This window comes from Microcaecilia unicolor, chromosome 1, assembly GCF_901765095.1.
Source record: "Microcaecilia unicolor chromosome 1, aMicUni1.1, whole genome shotgun sequence".
Classification (NCBI taxonomy): domain Eukaryota; kingdom Metazoa; phylum Chordata; class Amphibia; order Gymnophiona; family Siphonopidae; genus Microcaecilia; species Microcaecilia unicolor.
The window spans coordinates 319,646,254-319,657,410 of record NC_044031.1 but is presented as its reverse complement, the minus strand read 5'-3'; the positions used below and the strand labels follow the sequence as shown (position 1 = coordinate 319,657,410).

The following is an 11,157-nucleotide window of genomic DNA, read 5'->3' as shown; positions in this document are numbered from 1 at the left end:
TCTGGAGTGCATGTACTGAAGAGTGATAAGGCGTATCCAGCAAGATAAATGCATTGCCTTATGGGCAATGATAACATTTATCACAATTGCTAATGTAGATGTGGTTGTAATCCGGTAATGAAGAATAAACTGATCAGGCATTTTACTACCACTGAACATTTCCGGCACTACAGACACAAAAGCAGGGACAGTCCCTGCTCTATGGAGCTTACAACTAGCTGAGGCACACAGACAAAACAAAAATGTGTTTAGTGTGGGAACCTCAGGATCAGGAAGAGTCAGTGACTTTGAATTTAAAAGCAATCTTAAAGCGGTGGTTCTTTAAGCTGAATTTCAACATTGCCACAGATGGAACAGGATGCACCCATTCAAGGAGGCCGTTGCAGGCGCACGATGCAGCAAGAGAGAAAGCGCAGCGTCTGCAGTAAGCAGAGAAGGGCATAGAGAGCGGCAGCCTGCCCAGAGAAGAGAGGTCATGAGGAAGGACGTAGACAGAGATCTGAGAGAAGAGGCAGCATGGAACTGTGGAAGGAATGCATGTGCAGATGACAGTTTCTATGGAATGCAGAAGCCAATAGGGAGCCAATGTACAGCCATGAGATAAAGGGTAACATTTATTTATATTCACTTATTTATTTGGATAAGGCTCACACCTTTTTCAGTTGTAGATCAAGGGAAGTTACACTGAGGAATACTATATATTTTCCTGTCCCTGGAAGATTAAGTTTATACCCGAGGAAATAGATGGTTAAGTGATTTGTCCAAGCTCACAAAAAGCCAGATCTGAGTTGCGCTTCCCTGGTTCTCAGCTGACAGCTCTAACCATTAGGCTACTCCTCCACTATATGTACCATGTGATATCTAAATCGGAAGAACTCTCACAACAAGGAGCTAATAGAAAATTGCATCAAGTATAAAAGCATACATCCGACAAGAGGATTTCTTTCACTCACATGGATTCTCTGAGAGTGTTTTGACTACAGTAACACAGATAAAGAAACACAGAAACACAAAAAAGCTTACGCAGATAAAGACCATATGGCCTATCCAGTCTGCCCATCCATGCCATCAACTCTTCCTATCACCCCCTAAGAGATCCTATGCACTTGCCCCAAGCTCTCTTGAATTCAGATACTGTTTTCAACTCCACCACTTCCACGAATTAACCACCTATTCTGTGAAGAAGTATTTCCTCAGATTTCTTCTGAGTCTATTCCCTTTCACCTTCATCCTATGCCCCTTCATTCCAGAGCTTCCTTTCAACAAAGAGACTTGCCACTTTTTGCCATGGCTTAGTTCAAGGACCCCAGAATTGTTCAAAATGTCCTCCCCAAGCATTCATACAAGCACAAAGACGTGTCCGCCACTGTCTTATTACTGCATTGATCACACATTGATGAAGTTCCTCTCATTCAGTCAGGAATAATTTGTTTTTGCACTGTAATGTTTAATTTATCACAAAAACTTGATAACTCTATCTTCTTTAGTAAAAACCATTTACACAGTTAGTGTAAACAATGATTTCATACTGATATCACTTTTGTATGGTAGAAAAAGTAAGCAACCAGCGAGTTCTGGCAGTCAATTATGCAGTGTTGCTTGACGTTTATTTTGAGTCAAATTACCCAGATTTCTTAAATTATGTTATTAAACAACAAAATTAGATGGCAAAATCTAGGAGTTCCTTTTTTTGGCCAATTACTGTGTTAAGCTAACCCATCAATCAGGGGCACAGGACTATTACTGCCTGAGAAATCAGACTGACCTAAGGCAATAAATTATGACCAATTAAATGCTGAGAGAATGAGAGTCTACTGTATAAACAGTAAAAGGGATGCTGGCCTATAATTAGTTATTGACCACCATATCTTGTACACTATTCGTTTCAATTAGTCAAATAATTGATTTTTTTTCCCCATTTTACAGGAATTTTTCCTGTAATGAAGAATTAACAAGAGATAGTAAAGAACCATAAAAGGATCTCTCTGTTAATCCTGCAGGGACCACATGCAGTATGGAGGAATTTTGGATTTAGCTCAAATCATTTAGGGATTCTTTTACTAAGGTGCGCTGAAAAATGGCCTACGCTAGTGTAGGCGCATGTTTTGGGTGTGTGCAGGTCCATTTTTCAGCCCGTCTGTAAAAAATGCCTTTCTAAAATTTTGCTGAAAATGGATGTTCTGCAAAATATACATTGGCAAGTGTCCATTTAGTGGTATGGTCTCACACGGTAACCAGGCAGTAATGGTCTATGCACACCAAATGCCGATTACTACCCGTTTTTGCTGCGCATCAGAAAATAAAAATTATTTTTCAGACGCTACTCTACTAGGTTGCTGGATTTTTCGCTGCTAAGTATGTCCTCCAATTTCTTTTGGGAAATTAAATCCAATATAAATGGTATAGCTTTCCCCACTGTTTCCATCACTACTACTACTACTACTACTTATCATTTCTATAGCGCTACAAGGCATACGCAGCACTGTACACCATACACAAAAGACAGCTCTAAGAGCTTACAATCTAGATAAGACAGGTAAACAGACAGAACAATTAAGGGTAAGGGAATGAAGAGGTGAGGATAAAGGGCAGGGAAAGTGAGTTAGGAGTCAAATGCAGTGGTAAAGAGGTGGGTACAGAGGTGACAGATAGAGTTTCCATTATCATGGAGTCATTAGCTATCTTTAAGGGCAGTATCTTTTATGACTACAGTGACAAACCTGTTGGCCAATAAGAGATCATAGAAGTGTACAATCACAGATTATTTTGGGTCTTACTGTAGGAGTTTAAAGGGGAGCTCTCATTTTCAGTATTCAGCCAGCAAAGTGCAATGAGGTCTTCTGGTTGGACTGTAACTTTAACAAATGAGTAGAATTTTTAACCACCTTTATCAGAAATCTGGATACTGCAGGAAGAATCCATTCCCTGAATAATCTACCATAGATTATAGGTACCCCCAATATGAAAAATGTATTTCATAAACAAGACAAATAGCAAATTCCAGTCTGTTAAAAATACAGCCAGTTTCTCCAGTGACTTCTATCATGCCCTTTACTGCAGGGGAACATATTTTTGGTTGACGGAACCAAACTAATCTCCAGGCTTGCCTCCAAGGTCTTTAGTTGCTGATGCTGTTTTGGGCAAAATAATGATGGGGCCATGGCCCGGCCCACCCCATTCTGCTGTCCATGCCTTACTTTCAAGGAGATATGGGATATGCTGTCTTAACAGCATTGCTCAACTACAGCACAGGCCTACATGCAATAGCTCCACAACATCACAAAGCCTCTTTGAGGTAAGCAATCCTGGGGTACACTTTACTCCAGTCTAAGGCCAGATGCACTAAAGAGTTTTTCTCATTCAGCCATAGCATCTGTGCAGGGTAGATATCAACATTTCCCAGAGATTCATAGCCAAACCCCATATTTGCTCTGTTTTAAAAGACAGCTTTTTTTTTTCTAAATAATTTACAGATTCAAAATTCCCCTTTTCTGAATGACTTTAGATCAGTCCTGGCTACAAGCAATGATCTTGTCTAAATTAGATCACTGTAATTCATTGTTTCTGGAACTCCCATTGGTCACAATCCATCCCCTACAGCTTGTTTTAAATGTGGCCACACGTCTTCTGACAGATGCATTACATTACCATCATCTCACCTGGAGACTTTACACCAGCTCCCGATTCAATTTCATGTGAAACTGAAAATACTACTCATTCAATAAGGCTGTAGCTCATGATACACCGCATTATATTGCCTGCTTGATGATGAATCTATGGCCCTAACAACAAAGAGATCTTTCAATTCCTTCCTTAAGAATGATTCTTTTGAACAAATAGAATTGATTGCCAGTACACTTGGCAACTTTAGTAGATACCCAGAGTTTTCAGAAACAGTTGAAGGCACACTTATTGAGCCAGACCCTTATATCTGCTGGCAGATAAGTTTATGATATTATTGTGCCTTGCGTTAATTAAGATAACTTTGCGAATATCATGAAGTGTACTGCAATGCTTCATTTATTCATTCACTTAAGCATTTATGTACCACTTAGACCTAAGTGGTTTACAGTTTCTTTTTACAGGTACTGGGTCTGCCCCTAGTGGACTCACAATCTATAATGTACTACTGTTGTACCTTGGGCAATAGAGGTTTAAGTGACATGCCCAGGGTCACACAGAGCTGCAGAGAGAATTGAACCTGGTTTCCCCGGATCTCAACCCACTGCTGACCATCAAGCAGCAGCAGGAATCAAACCCAGTTGCCCAGATCCACAACCCACTGTACTAACCATTGGGCCACACCTCCACTCCATTTATGATATGAACAGATTTATTTGTTTTGCTTATCAAGTTGATCACTATTATACACATTAGAATTACACCATGGGGAGACCAATAATGGGAATGTGAACATTTAGGGGGTCTTTAACTAAGCGGCAGTAAGCCCAATGAAGGCTTACCACTCGTTATTCCGGAACTACCGCCAGCTACCGCAGCAGCCCAGCGGTAGTTCCCACCCCCACCATTTCCGCCACTACAAAAATATTTATTATTATTGTAGCGTCAGTGTTTATCTGGTGGTAATCGGCGCTGCCCGATTACTGCCACATTAATACAGGAGCCCTTACCGCAACCTCAATGGGTGGTGGTAAGTGCTCCCCCCCCTGAAAAGTCTGCATGGTAAGTGATTCACTTACCGAATGGCCATTTCTTTAAAAAAAAAAAAAAAAAAAAGACAGCCTTTACCCACTGTGGAAAAAGGGGGCCTCAGTGCGAGACAAAAGCACGGGCTGATGCTAGTGCAGGCCCTCTTTTACTGCAGCTTAATAAGTGGGGCCCTTAATGAATTGCCTTGAATGAATGGCTCTTTCATTTTATCAGTAGTTCATTGGAACCAGAAAGATGGGCGAGTTTTCTTGGATTTTGCCTTTATAAAATATGCACTTGTTTGGAAATTGCCCTTTCCCCACCTCCAACAAAACTAACAAGTAGCTGGAGGCAGAAATTTTTCATTCATTGCTTGATTAAACTGGGAATTTTGCTGTTGGATGTTGTTGTCTAGGCGTCTAGCACAGTTGGGTTTAAAAGGGGTTTGGACAAGTTCCTGGAGGAAAATTCCACAAACAATTATTTGTCACGTAAACTTAGAGGAAGCCACAACTTATCACCATGAGCGAGCAATAAGAAATGGATTTGCTCTTTGGGATCTGCTTGGTACTTCCTAGAGTACTGGATTGACCACTGTTGGAAACAGGATGCTGGACTTATTGATCCTTTAGTCTGCCCCAGCATGGCATGTCTTATGTTTTTACTGAAACTGTGTTAAATAGCTCTAAGAACAAAAGCCATGATGTGTAGCTTCATTGCCTTATCAAGTACTTATTATGCTACTTGTAAACTTCTGCAGACTCGGGTGCTATTTCATGGTAGGAACTTGTTCATTTTATGAAACAGAATAAGATTAAAGTGATATTCCATAAAGCAGCAGGAGAGTAAAGGAGTGCAAAGACTCGCTTCTTTCTTAAACTGTTGTGGCCCTGACGGCATTTTTTTAGACAATTTACACAGTTCCATCAGAAGGCACAGCACTGCACAAAACAACCCACAAACACTTACTGCCTATATTCAACAGGGGGAAGTGATACTACTCAAGCTTACACAGTGCCATGGCAGGGCTGTTGGGTTTATCACTTTCGGCTCCAATCTCTAAACTTGCAGTGCAGCATATTGATTTTAGTACATAAGTACATAAGCATTGCCATGCTGGGACAGACCAAGGGTCCATCGAGCCCAGCACCCTGTCTCTGACAGTGGCCAAAAGAATAAACAATTTGTCCCGCCCATCTCAGAAATAGTGGATTTTTCCCACGTCCATTCAATAACATTCTATGGCCTTTTCCTCCAGGAAGCCGTCCAACAAAGATCTGAATATTAGTAAAGCATTATTATATGAGCTCCACGAGTGACTGAAAACATCAAACTCCTTTCCTTTAATCCTGCTGTACTTTACCCAATTCTCTGGTCTCACTTACCCCCCCTGTTTAGTAAGCTGCACTAGTGGCATTAGCACATGGCAGCTGCTAGTGTGGCTTAGTAAACAGGAGGGTTAGTGAGGTGGTATTCCTTGGTAAGTAAGTATTTAGGGGCCCTTTTACTAAGGTGTGTAGGCACCTACACACGTCCAATATGCACCAAATTGGAACTACCGCCCAGCTACCGCATGCCCTGGGCGATAATTCCATTTTTGATGTGTATCCAAAACACACGGTATAAATTTTGTATCACGTGGCGCATACCCAGCGGTAGTTGGCAATGTACCTGTTAACGTATGAGACCTTACTGCTAAGCCAATGGGTGGCGGTAAGGTCTCAGGCCGAAAATGGAAATGCACTGGTTTTAATTTTGCTGCACATCCATTCCCCCCCCCCAAAAGCCCATTTTTGCAGGCATGCTGAAAAATGAACCTGTGCACATCCGAAACACGCACCTACACCAGCGCAGGCCATTTTTCAGTGCACCTTAGTAAAAGGGCTCCTTAGACGGCCTGGGAAAAATTCTATAACGGGGCACTTAAATGGAGCCAGCTCTACAAAGGAAAGTTCTAATGTAATTGCATATATAGAGCAAGTATAAGTGCTCCCACCCAGAGTCTGGATGTATACATGTATCTTTCTAGTATTCTATAAGTTCTACACATATGTGTGTGCCCTGCCCAGGATCTGCCCAGCCTCCACCCAAAAACAGACATCTTAAAAGAGCACCATTGCATAGCTTGCATTGCCACAAAATGTTGCAGGGATTGACTTTCTCATGTGCTAGTATCAAAAGAGAGGGTCAGAGCAAATACAGACAGCAGTTCAGGGCACTTAAATTCAGTCTACCCAAGCAAATGATGGTATGCCCAGATTTATCCAGGATTAATCACTACCAACATCATTATAAGAGACCCAAGTTCAATGCATTCCTTCTCCATTTGTATTGGGAGATAGGGAAATTCAGATAGAACTCTCATCCCGTATTTAAGGTGTTGAGGTGGATAGCTGTCTTTCTATGGATGTTCAAGTAAAGAAAGTAATCAAAAACTTCTTTATACTGTTGAAAAAGCTTAGAGCTATTACAAAATATTTTGCTTTTTTTTTTTTTTTTACATTTCAGCTACTTGTTCAGATTTTATTTCTGTCGCAGATAGATTACTGCAATTCTGTATATGTTGGATATTCTATAGCCTTGAAGAAAAGATTACAACTACTTCAAAATTCTGTTGTTAGGTTGATTTTCTCTGCTCATAAGTTTGAATCTATTTCTCCATATTTTCTTCATTTACATCGGCTGCCTATAGAGGCCAGCGTGCAATTTAAAATTTGCATTCTCATTTTTAAATCCTCTATGGCTTAGCACCGTTTTAGATGTTGGAGTTTTTTCATCTGTTGAACAGCGGATCCCCACATAATACTAGGAATCAGTTGCTACTCAGTTTTCCAACTCTACATAATATTAAGTCCCGTAGAGCACTGATGACTTCGTTACCCTATCAGGCCGCCTCAATCTGGAACTCTCTACCTTCCATGATCAGAATGACTGGTGATTATTCCATATTTAGGAAATTTCCAAAAAATTTATTCTGGAAGTACATTTTAGGTATGAACGTTGGTAAGATTTAGTTGTATGATGACACCATTATAAGTGATAATTTAACCATGTTATTACAACTGTATTTTTAAATTTTGATTGTAATTCTTGGAGATCTAGTCAGATATTCTTGATGTTACCTGCACTGAACTGTTGGAGTATATGCGGGTTATAAATCCTTTTATAATGTACTGTAATGTAATGCAATTACAACTTCTTTGAATAAATATTTTCTGTGTGATCTAAGCCAAAAGCTTGGAGCATATGAAAGAGATTTGATCAGGCCTCTTCTGCAGATTAAAATCGGGACCTAAAACAGAAGAAACATAACAATTGTGCAAGTGTATCATTTAAAAATATAGCTCAGAAAAATAATGGGGGCCTAGGAGTGAGCTGCTGGCATTGTAGAACCACATTGGTACACCATTGTAGCAGAAAAAATTCATATATCTTAAGTGATGCGCATCAAGAGAATCAGGACTGGAAGATTTGTTAAAATTCTCTGCATCCTTCTATAAGAAAAATGACACACAATTGTCACTACTAAAAATTTACTGGGGAAAGGGCTGCAGGAAAAATAATTAAAGCACCAATCAAAATATGGCCAAAAAAGTACATATTTTAGTTTTATGCTAAATGTGAATTTGATATGTATCTTTAATAGTGATAATCCTTAAAACACAAATCTTTGTACAGGAATCAGAGGAGACTTTCTTATAAGATCTCCCATTTTGAAAAATCCTCTCCAGTCTGGGCAGTGGGGGAGGAGCTGCAATCGTTTTTGTCATGATAGTTATCACTGAAACAACAAAGGAGGAACACAGGAGGCAACAGCACAAGTTTAAAAAAGGTTTGGACGACTTCCTAAAGAAAAAGTCTATAGACTATTATTAAATTGGACTTGGAGAAAATCCACTATTTCTGGGATAAGCAGTATAAAATGTTTTGTACTTTTTTGGGATCTTGCCAGGTATTTGTGACCTGGATTGGCCACTGTTGGAAATAGGATGCTGGGCTTGATGGACCTTTGGTCTGTCCCAGTATGGCAACACTTATGTACTTATATATGGACTATGCCCGGGCCGCATGTTTCCCAACTCTCTCATATAACCTCTTTGCACTGGAACTTCAGAAATGGTACTGTACAATAAAACACTCACATTCGCCCCCCCCCCCCCTCCTCCCATTTACTATCTGGTGCTAGCGGCTGCCGTGCAATAATGCCAACACAACCCATTCACTTTGGGGCCCTTTTACTAAAGGGTTGGCGCATGAAAACCCGGCGGTAGTTCTGCTTCGAGCGCGTGACATTTCTTAGCACGGTGCTAACCTGGTGGTAATTGGGCAGCGGTTAATGCCAGGTTACTGCGGGAGCCTTTACCGCATGGCTATGTCTTTAGGGCGCACAGCAAAAACAGCCTTCGTCGCTACCAAAGGTCCATTTTTACCACAGCTTGGTAAAAGGTCCCCTTTGAATGGGCTGTGTTGGCATTGCCGCATGGCTTCGAAAAGAGGGAGGTTCAGTGTTTAAAAATGTACAAGCAACTTTTTTTGCTTTCTTGCCAAGATATTAGATTTGCTGATTATATTGAAATAATGCCACAGATTTATGCTCTAATGGATCCCGTGGACCAATTAACAGCATAGAAGAACAAGAAAAGCACTGAAAAATATTATCAAACTACTGCTTTATTCAACCTTAAATAGAAAAAAATAACCATGAAGACACAGATGCTTTGATTCAGCGTTTTATTGTAATGTTTTATTATATGAATTCCCCACTTAACAAAATGTTTTCAGCTGGATTATGACATATAATCTCTCTTTCTCCCCTCCTCCCCCATTGTCTTTATTGAGGAACTGATTCCACAGAACGTAAATGAATCTCTTTCCCATTTAAAACCTGCCTTCCACCCCCAGGTTTTCAACTACTGATTTCTGGATGGCATGATGAATGATAGATACCTCGTCCTGCGTGAGGTGCTTCTCCATATGTCTGTATGTAATCCGATAGCAGTGACTGGTCTTCTTTGTTCTAGATAACATGAAATAATAGAAAACAAATCAATGTAAGAAGAACTAAGGACAGTCTGCCACTCAGAAGAAGGAGAGCAAAATCAAATCAATTAAATAAAATATAATCATTTCACTGATAACTGTTAGAATTATTACTAATGCAGTAGTTATGGCGTGCCTGCTCTCATCTTTTGAATTGGCATCACAATTTAACATCCTTCCATTTTAAACAATGCTCAAAGTGAATAACAACAATATAACAAAGTAAAAATATGCCACATTAGGGGCAGTCTTATCAGAAGTGCAATGCTCTGTCCCAGACACAATAATGCTTCATATACTTTTATTTCATTAAGGGGCATTTTTCCAAAAGAGCTTAGGGCCTTTACTTTAAAAATATCTCCACATGTAAACAGTATCATTTATATAGGGAGATCCACACCATGGAGAGATTCTGGGGTGGGGGGGGGGGGGGGGGCTTGGACAAGGAAAATCTACACATGTATTCCCCATTTACAAAAAAAATACACATTTATGTGAAAAAATTACCCTGTCAGATTTTGCCACCCGCTCAGAGCCATGAACAGATTTTAATAAAGTGCTCACTTTAGCCCGGGTTTTACATGAGGGAATACGTTTTAAATTTCATCTCTAAAATGAAAAGCAATAAGAATTACGGCATCAGTACTTAATTTTTGAAACCTATACATGTGGCGTTACATTTTAGAAAGGACGTCAACTCTGATGATAGAACCTCTGTCCACGTGGGTGTTGTCTACAGACCTCCGACACAATTGGAGGAATTAGATAAAGATCTGATCGCGGATATTCAAAAGTTGGGAAAGAAGAGAGAGGTGCTGTTGCTGGGAGATTTCAATCTGCCGGATGTAGATTGGAAGGTTCCATCTGCGGAATCGGAAAGAAGTAGAGAGATCGTGGATGCTTTCCAAAGTGCTTTGCTCAGACAAATGGCGACGGAACCCACGAGGGAGGGAGCAACGCTGGATCTGGTGCTCACAAATGGGGACAGTGTGTCAAATGTTGCAGGAGTTGGAGGAGTTGCCTAGTGGTTAGAGTGGTGGACTTTGGTCCTGGGGGACTGGGTTCGATTCCCACTGCAGGCACAGGCAGCTCCTTGTGACTCTGGGCAAGTCACTTAACCCTCCATTGCCCCAGGTACAAATAAGTACCTAAGCCGCATTGAGCCTGCCATGAGTGGGACGGCGTGGGGTACAAATAAAAAAAAAATGTCTGAGTGGGTGCCCACCTGGGCAGCAGTGACCATCAAATGGTTTGGTTTGATATGACAGCTGAAGTGGAGGGCGGCCACTCAAAACTCAAAGTCCTGGATTTCAAGCGTGCTGACTTTAGCAAAATGGGGGATACCTGAGGAAGGAGCTGAGGGGCTAGGAGGACATACGAGAAGTGGAAGGGCAGTGGTCCAGGCTGAAAGAAACTATAAATAGGGCCACAAACCTTTATGTAAAGAGAGTACATAAAAGCAAGAGA

The 11,157-nt window shown here is 40.7% G+C and overlaps 1 protein-coding gene across 1 annotated transcript in view; it reads right to left on the bottom strand.

The window, feature by feature from the left end:
• Positions 1-9,382: 9,382 nt before the first annotated feature.
• FARS2 (phenylalanyl-tRNA synthetase 2, mitochondrial) overlaps positions 9,383-11,157 on the bottom strand; it is a 1,053,072-nt gene continuing 1,051,297 nt past the window's right edge. The window contains 1 exon segment of the mRNA XM_030208798.1: positions 9,383-9,667. Coding sequence (XP_030064658.1) covers positions 9,529-9,667 — 139 coding nt within the window. The 3' untranslated portion in view covers positions 9,383-9,528.